General features: G+C 37.9%; 2 protein-coding genes across 2 annotated transcripts; both read right to left on the reverse strand.

The window, feature by feature from the left end:
- Positions 1-75: 75 nt before the first annotated feature.
- NPC6 (non-specific phospholipase C6) lies at positions 76-4,563 on the reverse strand. The gene is made up of 3 exons (XM_008809217.5): positions 2,787-4,563; positions 1,704-1,880; positions 76-667 (listed from the first exon to the last, which is right to left on the reverse strand). Exons 1-3 carry the CDS (start codon positions 3,871-3,873, stop codon positions 372-374), a joined length of 1,560 nt encoding a protein of 519 aa, XP_008807439.3. The 5' UTR covers positions 3,874-4,563; the 3' UTR covers positions 76-371.
- Positions 4,564-10,613: 6,050 nt separating this feature from the next.
- LOC103719810 (uncharacterized) lies at positions 10,614-12,644 on the reverse strand. Its single transcript, XM_008809218.6, has 2 exons — positions 12,295-12,644; positions 10,614-11,202 (listed from the first exon to the last, which is right to left on the reverse strand). Exons 1-2 carry the CDS (start codon positions 12,436-12,438, stop codon positions 10,774-10,776), a joined length of 573 nt encoding a protein of 190 aa, XP_008807440.3. The 5' UTR covers positions 12,439-12,644; the 3' UTR covers positions 10,614-10,773.
- Positions 12,645-15,612: the final 2,968 nt, after the last annotated feature.

Genomic DNA, 15,612 nt, shown 5'->3' on the forward strand with positions numbered 1-15,612 from the left:
ATGTGTAGGAAAACTAGAAAGGATAGATAAATGAATGAATACGGACGAAGAATCCTTATAGGATTAAGGCTCTTATTTTTAAAATATACGCTAGAAGTACTCAAATTTATTTGGTAGAAGCTCTTAATTGTAACATAGCATGCAGTATAAGCTACCATTATATCACAATTCACAACATACTGATGTTTATAAGGCTGTTATGGTGGTCATATAAGCTACATTATGCTATACTCTCTGGCTAGTATTCTACAAGGTTCTCAAAGTTGTCTCTTCCCTTGAGTGGAGTTAGAGGACAATCTTGAGGAGCTGATGGTAATCATTTTAGTGTAGATGCATGAGAAAGAGACAATGATCGGATTGGGTTTTACTGATCATGGGGTTGTGGTGGTGGATGTCAGAGATGACCTCATATTTACAATGGCCGATTCATCTGCACCCAACCTGATGGCTTGTTTGCTTGCTTGCAGGAATCTTGAAACAGCTTGGTTTACATATGCACTTGCCTCCTTGACAGTCATCTTCTTGCTCATTTCATGGCCGAAGCTGTTTAAGAAATAGTCACCATTAAGAACAGCAGCCAACTCAACCAACTCGCCCTGAAACTCTGATAGCCAGTTATCTTCTTTCGCTTTAGCTTGTCTTAAAGGAGCTACATCTGGCAGAATGTCTGAAAAAGAGAAAGAACTAAGTCAAATGTCGATGCCAAGACCAAGCTACAAACAAGTAAACTGGCGAGAAAAAACTAAAAGTATTCTCTATACATCATTTGACGCATCATGAAAGATTAGCATCGCAGACCAAACTCACAACCTTATTTTCTATATCCTTCAATCACATAACCTCAAATAAGGATTTAGCATGCATTCCCAGATTATCAGGTTTGAGGTACTATATCCTCAATTAGAAAGCTAAACTTTTCCCCTTCTTTTCACTTCCTGATAGATGTATCATGATTGTGGTTGGTCAAAGTTTTGTTCTTGAAGAGGATTACAAAACTATGGTAACATCTCACCAAATTGAATTGTAAATTCGCATTGTAAAACATAAGATTTGTTAAAACAGAATAAAACGGTAGCAATAACCATCAATTCATGTTCCAACTAACTTAGGTAGGTAAATCAAACAAAATAGGTAAAAGAATTTACAAAGGTCTTAAACTTTATGGAAATAAAGGTTGAATCAGATTGTTTAATATTTACGTCTTCCACAATTTCATGTTATCACAACTGTAGTTCCCATCCTGAAATCATGAAAGAGGCGCATAAACAGTGATGTCAAGATGAAAAAGGTAATACCAACTGCTATGAAGAACTACATGCTGCCTGTGTAACTTCGAGTTAAACTAATTATGTATCATTTGTTTAAAATCACTAAATATCTTTAGATGTTTTTGATTTTAATCATATGCATTAAATAAAACTCAATGAAGACATACATTGTTTTTTAAAATTATAATTGTATAACTTAAATGATGCTCATAGAGAAACTCTGAAACTTTTACTTGCCTCAATAGTGGTCTTTCCACTATGAAAAAGAACTTGATAACAAATATATGTTAGTGGAACTAATGAAATCATGAGAATCTGTACCATCGATTGATGCATGGAATGTGTCATACACTCTCTTGGTCGCTTCTAAAAGTTGTTGCCGCTTACATTGCTAGATAAGAGACTGCAAGTGAAGGAAAGGATGGGAAAGCATACCTGGGCAGTCTGTTCTTGGCGACGATAATTCACCTACAATGTGCTCAAACGTCCCTGCCCAGGCATCTCTCTTCGTCAAGAAATCTGATGTGAGGTTGAACATCTTTTTTATGGTTGCAGGTATCGAAGAGTGTTCATATTCCGAGCTCGCACTCGGTCCATTTGGTCTGTTTACCACTGCATCAGATCAGAAAATGATCAGATGTACAAACCGAACCTCTATTATAATTATACAAGATGAGAAAAAAGATGCTCTCCTCATGCACCTATTTGTGATGAAGCTTGAGTGTTAGATTGTAACCTAAAAATTGTGATTATTTACCTAAGTGGCAACAGACATCTCCATTCATTAAGTAAACCTTTCATGGCAGTCAAGGGCAATATATAACAGAATGAGGACTACAACAAACAACAACCATATCAAAGGAAATTCATACTTATGCATCATACATTTAATGAAGTTTCGTACTAATAAATATTGTAAAATATATATTTCGAAAAAGAACAATGTGTTATGGCTTGAAAACAAGTCTTCAGGCTCTGCCCCTAGCAAGCCATCAGGAATATTCTATTTATACCATATCATAGAAAAAAAATACCTAACAATTTTCTTCAGAATCTCCCAATACTTTCTTAGATTTCAATTAGATGATGAAAACTTGACAACTATCAAACAATAATTCAATATAAGCAATCTATTCTTCCTTATAAACATATGACCACAGTTGAACAAGATATCATTCCAACAACTTTACCATCTTATCATGACATTATGATTGAAAAAAATAAATGTACCCAACCATTTGAATGTTAACTTCTTCTGATACGAACCCGTTATAGTTGGTACCCTACACAACTTTGATTTAAGAATTTCCACTACGAAATTTAAATACCAATATACTTGAACTCCCCCCAAGATGTTACTTTGCAGATAAAAACCCAAGAAACATTCATTATTATGAGCCAAGATGTAACTTACATGCCACTGATTACTGAAGTATCATAAGACATCAAAAAGAAAATCTAATCATAAACAAAACAGATGAGCTAAACAAATAAAGAGACAATATCTTGCATTTTTACCTGTTCCTTTGTTGATCCAGGGTGAGACCATGATCGTCGGAATTCGAACTCCCAGCCGATCAAACCCGAAGAAGAATGGCTCCGGTCCCATAATTCCATCAGGATTGGGAACTCCTCTATAAGGAGTGGTCACATGATCATAGAATCCGCCATGCTCATCATAAGATATGATCAAGAGGCTCTCATTCCACTGCGGGCTCGACCTCAATGCCTCATAAACCTCCTTCACCAGCTTCTGCCCATTAGCAACATCATGCGAAGGATGGTCGTCGTCCGCCTGAAGCGCCGCCAGATCAAAGTACCTCGGCTCGATCACACTCAAGTTCCGCAATTTCCCCTTCTTCGCACGATCCTTGAAGGCTTTGAAAAGATGGAATTTTGAGATGTGCCTCAATCTCCTCAGATTCCTGTAGAACAGAGTAGTGGGAATGTTCTGAAAGTAGACATCAAAATCCAATCCATCCTCGTGTAGCGAATCAAAGATGGTCTTTTGCGGATACCCTCGGATGAGATTCCACTTATCGTGCCTCACCGCGCCATGGGATGTAGCGGAGTACACGAACAGCCTGTTGGGCTGCGTCGGGCCGGGAATCGACGAGAACCACCGGTCGAACACCGCGAATTCTCGGACCAAGGCGGCGAAGACCGGCACACTCTCCGGCTTGAAGCCCTTCATGACGGCGTCGGAGAGGTTGCCGGATATGGTGAGCGCTTGCTGCACGAACCCCGACATGGAAGGGATGGTGCCGGAGCCGAAGACCTGCTCCATCACGTCCTCGAAGGAGTGCCCGGGGTCGGGATCGACGAACTGGGCATCGTCGGAGACGCAGACGCGCTGCGAATCGGGGGCCGCCGTCGAATGCGGGTTGCATTCGTTGCCGGTGAGGCCGTCGATGGCCGGGTTGACGGATTGCTTCATCCAGCCGAGCATGTGGTCGAAGGAGCGGTTCTCCAAGACAAGGACCACAATGGCCTTGATGGGCTGCTGTTGGGCGGCATTGAGGTGGTAGGGACGAAGCGAGGTGGCGAGGAGGAGCAAGAGAAGAACGGGAAGGGAGAGCTGGGGTGTGGAGTTGGATCTTGGCATGGATATTGGATGGAGATGCTTGAGGACTAGAAATGGAGTGGGAAAAGATGGATCTTTTGACGACTTCTAGAGCTTGAAGAGATGTTGTTAGAGAAGCTGGCTATTTCTGAGAACTGATATGAAGGGATGGAGAGGTGAAGTGGATGTGGGCATTGGGTTGGAGACTGTTCTAAGAAAAGGTGGAAGAAGCAGTGAAGAGGGTCTCAAAAGTAGAGGGAGGAGTGGAGATATTTCTCATGATCTACATGGTGTTGTAGGAATTTTCTTTTCTTTTCTTTTCTTTTCTTTTATTTTATAGAACGGCAATTTACACAGCAAGGGTGTAGACTCCATGGCTTGTCCAACGAAATTCTTCTAAATGGTGCGTTGCATATAGGGCTGCAGATAAATTGGGTCGACTCATAAACCGAATCGATCCATTTTTTTTTGCTTGATATTATTTATTATTATATAGTGAAATTTTGAATATAAAAATATATAGATTCAGACTCGATCTGGATCCGACCCGATCTGAATGATTCGTTGGATCAAAATTCGTGTGCATGGACCCGATTCGACCTTACTCGATTTTCAACTGGATCGGATCTGGATCCAAAATTAAGACTCAAACAAAAAACTAGGTCGGATCGGAGTACTCAGGATCCGACCTATTTGCAGTCCTAATCGCATAGCAGGCAATACAGTCGGCCGCACTATTCGTCTTCCAATAATATAAATAGCTCGAAATGTCGTAAACTCATCCATAATTATATATATATATATATATATATATATATATATATATATATATATATATATATATATATATATATATATATATATCCCACGGGAGACATTGTTCACCTGTTCTAGGCAGCTTTTGGTTGCTTGGTTGATGCTTTTTTTTTTAATTTTTTTGTACTTTTATTTGGTTATTGAAGTGTTTTGGGTCCCACGCACCGCCCACGTCGAAAAGAAACGGGGGGCTGCCAGAGCTTAATTAGCTAGCCGTGGGCTGGTAACATCTTCCTGAGGAACAACAAAGTTATCGAGCGTTCAAGGCAAAACCTTTACACAGTCAGGCTTCAAAATTTGGAAGATCCAGTTTTAGATTACAGTTTGCATTTGTCTCTAATCCTATCAATAGACTCCAACTATTGCGAATAAAAAAATATATGCATGTAGTATTTAATAAATATGTATATTTGGTATTAAAAATATTTACTCAAAATTATGTGCATTCTATTTTTCTTTAAGGATAAATTAGAGCACATTGGTTAGAGAGAGATAAGGAGAAGTACTCAAAAATTATTGGAACCCGGCTATTTGTTAAAAAAATATAAATCTGAAAAAAAAAATTTGTTAAAACTTTCTTTTTCTTAGGCTGGATGGTATGACCTAACTGCAGCTTTGACCAGAACTTCAAATGTTCCAAAAATCTCAACTTTCGATGGTTGTTGCGGATTTGATTATATCGACTCATGGGTTCTATGACCATCGTGACCGTATAGAACTGCCAAATATTAGTTTGAATTGTATGATCTCTTGCCGCTTAAAGCAAGGGATAGAGATCCGATACCAAGAGGCATCATTTATTAGTACCTCAATTGGACAAACATACACGTATTCTTGGAATATTAGGCTTGATCTACCCCGCTCGAGTAAAAAAAGAGCGTAGAAGTATGCAATTAGAATCCCTCGTTGTTATTAAAACAAAAAAGAGAGAAGAGAAATTATTAATTATTGAAAAAAAAAATGATAGATGGGATTTGTGACCATTAAAGGTGGGACACATCAAAGGAACAGTTTTTTTACAGACCAAACTAATTTCACAGGTGAGTAAGCTATGGTCCCACTTTGAACCTTAGGTCCATGATATCATTAGCCCATAGAAAGAGACAAGCATCATTTGTGGCTAAATTCCAAGTTGTGCCGCCCCACATAAGAAAAGGCCAAGTGGAACGTGCCGTGATGTCCATGGGTTGGAATTCACGACCTTGTACGTCGAACCTCAAAAGGACCCACCGAGATACCACATGCCACAACATGGTGTAGTAGACTCACATTGGTTCGACTTCATTTTGTCCATGCATTAACAAACACGCAAAAAGCTGTATCCAAAGGGAATGAAGTCCGTGTGTAAATTATTACTCATATTGCCAATGTTTTAATGCTATGTTCACACGCTAGTATTGGACTTATGTGCTGATATGCCTCAGAGCCGATTACAGCTCACCTAATAGATTCGCCACCTAAAACTATCCAGAAAACCGCTGATCCAATTAGAATTTAACGATCTTTCAAATTTGAAAATCCTCTAACCTTGGCCACGATTCTAGACAGTTTTTAAAACTGCGCCAGTGAGATGCACAGGGCGTGATGCGCGTGTGAAACATTTGTACATAATTCTCGAAACGTGTGGTGACTTGCCGATCATGACCAACTCACGTGCTCGAATCCTTCGACAACGGATGTTGGTTCTCGCCTATACAATGCATTCTTGGGAGGATTTTCCAAATAAGTACTTTTGCACTTTGGCAAACCAGGGCATTATCACTTTCGAAAACCTCCTTTATTTCCTAAGCATCGTTCTGACTTAAGCATCGGAGGGTTCTTTCTAGATATTCTTTGGCAAGAGGACTTCTTCGTCCTTCCGATTTCAGGTTGGAGCCTGTCTGTGGATCAAAGTCTCGGACCCAAGCAGAGTTCTCTAGGGCGATTCCGAAGAGACTGCAGCTTCGCACGACTCAAGCAGCTCATCATCGAGAGGCCTCCAGCATTCTCTTCCACTCTTCAATGGGAACATGTGGAATGATCTTTATATTAATCCTAAGCTATCTTTCTTTGACTTGGTCCTAATAATTAAGGGTGATACCCAGTATTGATATAGATTAGGAACTGGGTGAATGCCTTTTACAAGGCAAAGTCAACTGAGGACAGGTTCAGCCTTGAAGAAAGAATGTTTCAATAAAGAATAATGTCACACAAACTCCAACCACTAGGGAACTTGAGCTGCAAAACAAATTCAGATACCCAAAGGAGTTTCCTTTCACAGGAGAAAAAAGAAAAAAAAAATACATCTCATGATCACAACACTGGATTATGGAATAAGTAGCAGCATTCTAAAGAGCGGAGTTTAACTGCAAACTCTGAAAAAGCACATTAATTAGATATAGTTTAGCAGATCAGATGATCTTTGCTGCAACTAGAGTGGTGAGAGCTAAATTTAATGGATTATGCCAAGGATCCATTCTAGCAGGAACCAGTATAATTGTCACGACCCCCGCCCCGATCCGGCGGGCCGCCGTGACGGTCCTAGGGTGCAGGTAGACATAAGGCCACCAACCACCACGTAGAATCTTACTTACTTATCATAATCATCAATAAATTCCTGAAAATTTTGGCATGATATATGCACAAAATAATCACCTTTTTTCTATATTTACCTGTTAGGATATATCAATACATACAACAACTCTACCTGTCAGAGCAGCAATCACATAACCTGCTACAATATAAACCTGGACAAGATATATATATATATATATATATATATATATATATATATATATATATATATATATATATATATATATATATATACACCTGCTTCCCAATCCATCCATGGTCAACCCATATCCACAACAGAATCTATGACTGTAACTATACACCATGTACAACAGAAGGTTTATATTATACCAAATGTATAAATCTCTATCTACATTATACTATGGAGCGGTACAACCAGCAGGCAATATCTAATCCTTCTCTAAACGACATCTACCCTCCAACAAAAATATCAAACTGAGGAGTGAGTATATGAATACTCAGTGAGTGGAGTAGAGAGTATTATGCACATGAGACAAGATATAATCATGGCTCGAGGTGAAATCTCAAGAACATATGAGCAGTCATCAATAACAGGATACACATAACTCAACATAAGAAATATGGAGTAAATCATCACAGTATCACTACAATCACAATCAACTCATCTGGAGTATATATAGAATAATCAAATAAATATGAATTATACATCATGAATATGCTCAATAGATCATAACACTGAAATGTGTAAATCAGGATATCAATATGTGAAGTCATTACTAGACAGCTGTCGGAAGGTGGGTCTTCCGCTGCAGGCGAACCACAACAACTCCCTACTATCACATGCATATGTAGAATAAGACACCATACTGATCATGTAAATGCTGGCTAGTACCCAGAACAGAAATCCATAAAAATCATCTTACATCTGAATACTAAACAGCACCTCGCGGGGTCTTACTTTGCCCGGCGGCAAGCCGATATAAGTCGCAGGACCTGCCGATTCTACACCTAGGGCCGTGTCCCCCCTAGGAAGGGACTGGGCTCCACCCACCCAGAATGCTACTATGTGCACACAGGCCGATGTCTAACCTCATCGACTATAAGTGTCCTGTAGATACTGCCAAGCCATGCATAAATGCTATAATGCACCCTCTCAATACTCTACTAAAAAGGAGTATAATCAAGACTACCACTCACTCGATCACGATCTAATCATAAACTAACATCAGGGTTGGGAGTGAGGAGTCAAGGAAGTGCAATGCAACTCAATATACCATTAAAAAGGCTCTACAAGTCTTTGAAATAGAGAAAATGAAATCAATTTACAAAAAAAGTCATTTCACAATTCGGAACCAATTTGACTACTTTTCTACCCCTTGTAATTCCTCTCAATGTTTTCTCAAATGCATGTACAAAATAATCAAGCATGGAGAAACAAGATTATAGAGGAATCTACTACAATATCAATCAATATGCACAAGTGGAATCAATTCACACTTGGCGATATTCATTAAAATAAATTAAGAATGCTCATGGTGCAAAGTACATGACTCCCACTCACCTGCCAATCCGGCACGGTCCTGATACACCTCCAAAATCTACAGTAGACGGTAGGGAACTTCTTCCTTTTGTTCCCTAGCTTCTTGCCCAACTGTGACATGCATTAATTATATATTCAATCTTGTATCAAGGACTCATAATCTATGTATCAATCATAAATATAAAACACTTTAATTGACTCAACTCCCCCTCTCACTAAATCTTTCTTTTTCTATTAATTAACTTGCTATTTATGTGTATTTTGATGCAGGAGCATCTCACTCACACCTTGGGCTATTACAATTGGGGCAAGATGCGATAAAAAATTGAATCATTTCTGTTTCTAAAATTTTCCTGACTTTCGAGCTGTCTCCAACTTCCCTAGTCGGCTCTACTGAGGCTCGAGTCGACTCCAGTTGACCTCGACTCGACTCCGGCGCGTTTTGAGGCGACTCCCATCATTTTTCTCACCTTCTTCATCTCGGATGAACAGTAACCCGGACTGATAGCGGATTACTTCATCCTGGTTTTGATCCAATTTCCGAACTCCAAATTTTATGAAATTTTTACCTAATATTCCACACTCATAGGGATTTCCAGAATGGTAAATATATTGGCAACAGAGGCCGATTGACCCCCGAAACAATTCACTAAAATCAGGACTTCGACACAGATTTTCCGCAGCCTCGGAAAAACTTGTTGAAATCCGATTTCCTCTCCTTTAACCACTTCTAACACTTCTATCTAACCTCTCTACACCATATCCACCCTTTGTATAGCCTAAATTCTTTAGAATACTAGGTAGAAATGGTTATTTACCTTTTTTTTTGGAAAATCGAGGTCTTTGCATAGAGGAAAAAGAGACCTACGCTTTTTCCTTCAGTTGGCAGTGCAACCGGGGCTCCCTTCCACCTCAAATCCCCTTCCTCTTTCTTCTTTTCTTCTTCTTCTTTTTCTTTTTTTTCTTTTTTCACCGCCTGAGACCACTCCCTTCCTTCTCTCTGTGTCTCTCCCTCTCTGTTTAAATCCCACCGCCACAGCACCAATCCACTGCCAGCACAACTCAAAACCCCCTTTAATGTCACATCAAACTCCAAAATTTCTATTTTGCCCTTGCCACTTCAACGCATCTACAATATGCCATTATCTTTTGATTCCTTCCAATTGTAATCCTTATATCAATTTTAAGGATTATTCTATCCTTCTTTATATAGAAAAAAAAAATTAGGTTTATTACAATAATGCAATGAGCAATTAGGTGTTAGCAGATGAATCCAACCTACCAATAAGACTAAAAGCGGCAGATGATAAAATTTTTTCAAGTCCTATCTATTGTAAGGATGCCTTCATCCTAATTAACCACAAAAAAAAAAAAAAACAAGCTATATGTGCTAAGGGAGACACTAGCCACAGAGCTGACACAAATTAACCACAAAAAAACCAGATAAATGTGTTAAGGGAGGAAAACAACTTGCAAGGACTGTCACAGTGATTACATAAAAATCCGGTGCACAGATGACTTCTAGAGGATCCTTTTAAACTTCATTAGGATAAAAAATGGTGCATAATATCAGGTGCAAGGGCATAATTGAGCTATGTGATTATTGTAGACAATGAAGGAAGAAGTATAGTGGAAATTTTGCATGCAACTAGAATAATTTGTAAATAAAAATACATCGCATTGGATAGGTCGTAGACATCAGCCCGGGGATGATATATTTGTCCAAATGATTGCTATCAGTAGATGCTTCTTCTCTGTCAAAACTTCTTAGTATTGAATGCCACCTCTTTTATAGGTAGTAAGTAGTAAATTAATCCAACCTCGCGACCATTACTATCACTTCGAATCCATCAGATTTACAGCATAAGCAATTAGTATATTTTCAAGAATATGAATCAACCAAAGACTTCATATATTTGTACCTTAGAAACCTCTTGAAAGTAGTTTGCAGATCAACTACAGAAGGATCACAGATATGGTATGTTCAAATGAATGTCCAATTGATCTCCAATAGCATGAGAAGCGATGCGACATCTCACACAATTCATTCATCAAGTAGCATGAGAAGCATTGTTGTTTAGAGTTATGGATGGTAGATCAACATGGGTGATCTCCGGAACACTGATTGGATGGAGAGAGGGTGCTTCACTATGTGGCTTCTTGGCTCGGCCCTTGAATGATCCTTTGATCATATCTCCAACAGCTCTTAGTGGATGGCTTAATTTCTCCTTGATGGCGAGCAAGAGGGAGACCTCATTGAACTGCCAATAGGCAGTGATAATGATCATGACAGAAAGCAGGCAATGAGTAATAAAATTTTGCCTCCTCACCCTCCTTAGCTCCCTCACTACCTCATCCATCCCCACCTTATCGATGCTGCAATCATCATTCTTCGATGATGAGGAGGATGATGGCTCTTCCTTATTGTGTGAATCTGCAGGCAATTGGGTGTTGTTGGCATCTTTCTGCAGGGATTCCAACTGGACACATCACAAGTTCACAACATTCTAAAATAGATAAGTTCTTGAGCTCTGGAATAGCATGACATTAGAAACAACACATAATGGACAATAACAAAATAATTTCATTAGAAAACACTTGCTCAAAAAATAACTGGATCTCATTCTTGTTCTTAAATATGTAAGAATTTTTAGACTAGAACTCTGATTGGGTTCTTCATTTGTTTGATGCAAGGAAATGAAGCTTTGACTCAACTGACTGACACCCTTTAAAACAACTAAGGCAGGCAACTGTTCATCTGTCTTAGATTGAACTATTGAACAGAGGGACTTCCATACTAGAATTCCTAGTGGATAATCAATGTGTTTCATGCAAGAAAAATATAAGTTCTGTTTAAGCTGATTGACACCATCTAAGATGAGTGAGGAACGCAACTTTTGTTCATTACATTACATCTATAAAGACTAAAAGCAGGAACTTTTGTACAATGATTCTAAGAAGCTAATGCAGGAATTTGATCCAAGACTATCAAATAGCTGATTCGATTGATTGATATTCTTGCAAATAACAAAAGTACAGAACTGTTTGTTTGTTATCTTTGAATCATCAAAAGATGGAGTGCAGGAGTTCTCAGACTAAAATTCCAAGAAGGCAATTCAGGGGTTTTTAGACTGGAACTCCCAGTGGATATATCATGTATACGTTGTGAGAAAATGAAACTGTTCACTTGACATCTTTTTGACTTAGAAAAAAAAATAAATATATGAAAATTTCACAAGAATTAAACTCCAATTGGAGAATTCATGTATTTGGTGCAATTGAAGTGTTATTTAATTACATAAAAAAATCGAAGCACAGAACTGCAATCTTGTGTGCCAAAAGATTGAAGACATGGTTTCTCTTCTAGAAATCCAACATAGTAATTCATGTAATTGATGTAAGGAAATAAAACTGGTGATTCAGTTGATGAATACCCTGTCAAACATGCGTTTTATTAAAAAAGAATGTGTTTTATTAATTAAGTGGAGATATAACTCAAAAGTGAGAGTCCTTAAAATAGATGCTCCAAACTTACAAGGAAATATTTTTCTACTCTTATATAGAGAGACTACCTGGGAGAGCAATCTGGAGAGGAGGAGGTCTTCCTCTTCCTCTTCTTCTTTGCCCTTTACTGTGCTCTTCCTCTCCTCCAAGAGCTGGTGGAGAGCCACATGTACCAGCTCCAACCTCTCATCCTTCTCTTCAACCAACTCCATACTGAACAAGAAAAAAAAAAAAAGAATTCTAAGCAAGTAATCCAACTGACCACCCACTGCTTGTTTGCTTTTTCTTTTTAAATATTTTTAGCTGTCAGTGTAAGTGTCTATTTTTCCTACAGCAAGAAAGCACACAAGGACTCAACTTCATGCAGCTGTCACACATGGCAAGCAGCCCACTCTCCACCATTATGTGGCTACCAAACGCCCATGGTGGTCCTTGTCTTTATCCCCTAAGGATATATTTTTTTAAACACCAACAGAACCTACTAAGGATGATTTGTTCATTGGAAAATGAACTTTTTTTTCAGTATGCCAATCTGTGACCCAAAACCTTTCTCTTGTCACATGGATTGAAGCATTTCAAACATTTTAGTATGACTCAGATCGATTGAATCAACATGCTAGTGCCAGTAAATAGAGAATTTTTGTTGTAACCAGCCTGCACAGAAGTTTTTTTTATTTTTCCACTCTACACAAATATCAAAGGTCAGGTGTCTCAAAGGATTATCAAGGGACAATGTTGTTTTCTGATGGAAATTTGCCAAACTATGTGTTGTCACAATATTTTAATACTTAATCTTGGGAAGTTTGGATATGGATGAAGGTAGAATTCTAGAGCTTCCTTATGCTGCCAAAAAATAGAGTTTCTGCTGTTGTTTTCTATGGTGGGCTTGGGTGTCCTGTTTCACTGTTCGGCTCATGGGATCCCATGAATCTTTTAAAATTAACAACCCAAAAGGATTCCTTAAGCCAACCTCCCTCAACTGTGCTGAAATCATTTATGAGGTCACTGCAGTTGAGGCCCAAAATCCAAAAATTTGAACCATTCCTGCATCAAAAATTACTATCCATCTTGGTCTATTTGACAAGAAGCACAACTATGATTAAGACGAAGCAAATTTAGCCATAGCATTTCTGGGCACTTGGGCAGTGGCCCCATAATAATTCCAAGATATGTTTGGTTTGCAATCGAAATGAAAATACGAATTGGAATTAGGAAGGATTGAAATGGAAATTAGAATGGTCATATTTTCCGATGCATTTGGTTCGTCACAGAAATTAGAATTGAAACCAAAATAAGATTTGAACACCAAGAGAGAGTTGGAATTGGGTTTCGGGGAATTGGGACATTCGCATTTCCCTTGGAATAGGAATAGGAATAGAAGCATAGAACCATCCACAGTCTTATAATTCTAATGATTTAATAGAAAGATGCGAGTGTATATGGTCTGGGCTATTCTGTATCCATCTTTATTACCCAAGATCAAGTGGAGCATCTTAGTGAACCTAGGCACCGAACTAGAGGCCAGTTAACAAAGACTTTTTTTTTTTTGCTTTTTCTTTTTCTTTTCTTTTTTTGATGTAAGGGAGAGTGGAAAAACACCCAGTCACCCAAAGTTTTTCACCCCAAGTTTTTAGTTAATACAGTCCATGATTTGATTGGCACCCTTCTGAAGGATTTGTATGCTAGAAATCAAGGCAAGGGCTGACTGTTTGGGCTAAAATCCAAATTGCAGGCCACCATTGCCTTCTGATTTGATTGTCTTGTGATGAGTAAGAGCAAGTTAACAACAAAGTAGGTGATATCATCATTAATGATATTGCAAGCATTAATAGGAATCCGACCGCATATAAATGTCATTAGCACAAGATGTGACAAAATTTATCAAAGCGTACAATTAGTTAATAAGGGGAAGACTCCTTAATAGGTATATATATTATTAAACATGAAAAGGAAAATTAAAACCCTTGCTAGGCCTAGAAGTAGCATCAGCAAGGTGGACTGGAGAAAGCTTGGAGGCCAGAGATTTTTTAAGTTTTTTTTTTAATCTTTTGGATTAATGGTGAGTCCTATGATGGCATGCTTTCACAATTTAGAACTTTCCAGTTTCAGACTATAATTACAGGTGCAAGGTTGGTACCAAGGTTTCAAAAATAATGTTATTTTTACTGTAATGGACCACCACCACAACCATTCTTAACTGTTTTAATGATTATAACAATCATTATTTACTCCTCTTGTAATTAAGAGCCAATTAATTCTAAATAAAATAATTCAGGCTATTGTAACTGAAAGAAATAGACAATAACAGGAAAAGCCAATAGCATTATTGTTTACTTTAAAAAAAAAAAAAAAAAGGTGATAGAAACCTTTTTTGGATAAAATTTATAAAAGAAATTGATTTCAGAAATAAATATTATTCTATCAAGGAACAGTGCAAATTCAAAATAACAGCAACTATTTGTTCTAAAACAGATAACTATAACACTGAACAACCCATTGTAACAGCCATTGTCATCTTCCTTTTATACATACATCCATACATACACACTACCAACAGATACATGCAATGCATGCTAAAAAATTAATTAAAAAAATTGAAAGTGGAAATATATGTGTGTGTGCATGCATGCACTTCAGAAAATTTCTGAAAATTAAACTTAAAAAAAGTATATTATATTAAGAGAACAATGCAAATATAAAATCACAGCTGCAATTTGTTTTATATCAGACTGTTGTATCACTGAATAACCCATTATATCAGCCATTATCCTGATATTGTCATGCATAACAAAGGATCCTCAACCATTATAACAGCTATTATTTAAATCAGGATTGCAGTAGATGACCATATAATTCAATTACTCCAAATCAAATTTAGGCAGGCTAATGGCTTTAGCCCGCAATCCTAAACCCAAAAATATATATTTTAAAAAGTTTTGCTACATCGCATTGGTAAAAGCTACAGATAAAGCATACTGCTTGCACTAAACCATAGCTATAATGCCATTTAAGGTTGGGGAATTAATAATACGAGAGATACCACCAAAATATCTTTTTTTATGCATCCTGTAATTGTTGAAAACTTTAGATTCTATTGGATATCACTTCCAATTTTCAAATTTTACAAAAATAAATTATTTTTTTCTGAAAACTGAAACCAAAAATTTGTTTTATACAGATAATCACTTCTTTTATGTTTGATGGTGGAGGCACTAAAGGAGATAGAAATGGCGGCAGCAGCAGCAGCAGCAAGGATGGCAATACAAAGAAGCATCACTATGGACAGCCACCGGTAAGGCAAAGGTGGCGATAGTGATGATAACGATGATTAGTGGTGGCTGCCGGCAGCATGAATAACAGTGGCTAGGAATGGTGGCCGACGAACT

Source organism: Phoenix dactylifera, chromosome 4 (assembly GCF_051530095.1).
Source record: "Phoenix dactylifera cultivar Ajwa chromosome 4, Ajwa_hap1_PhDact_Kaust_v1.1, whole genome shotgun sequence".
Classification (NCBI taxonomy): Eukaryota; Viridiplantae; Streptophyta; class Magnoliopsida; order Arecales; family Arecaceae; genus Phoenix; species Phoenix dactylifera.

What these genes read in the sequence shown, in the direction of transcription:
- LOC103719810 (XM_008809218.6), bottom strand. Translation starts at nt 12,438, where the DNA reads ATGGAGTTGGTTGAAGAGAAGGATGAGAGGTTGGAGCTGGTACATGTG. An exon ending in TCTCCAGATTGCTCTCCCAG is followed by an intron (nt 11,203 to 12,294) that starts GTAGTCTCTCTA and finishes TGATGTGTCCAG; the next exon opens with TTGGAATCCCTGCAGAAAGA.
- NPC6 (XM_008809217.5), bottom strand. Translation starts at nt 3,873, where the DNA reads ATGCCAAGATCCAACTCCACACCCCAGCTCTCCCTTCCCGTTCTTCTC. An exon ending in CTGGATCAACAAAGGAACAG is followed by an intron (nt 1,881 to 2,786) that starts GTAAAAATGCAA and finishes GATCTGATGCAG; the next exon opens with TGGTAAACAGACCAAATGGA. An exon ending in GCCAAGAACAGACTGCCCAG is followed by an intron (nt 668 to 1,703) that starts GTATGCTTTCCC and finishes TCTCTTTTTCAG; the next exon opens with ACATTCTGCCAGATGTAGCT.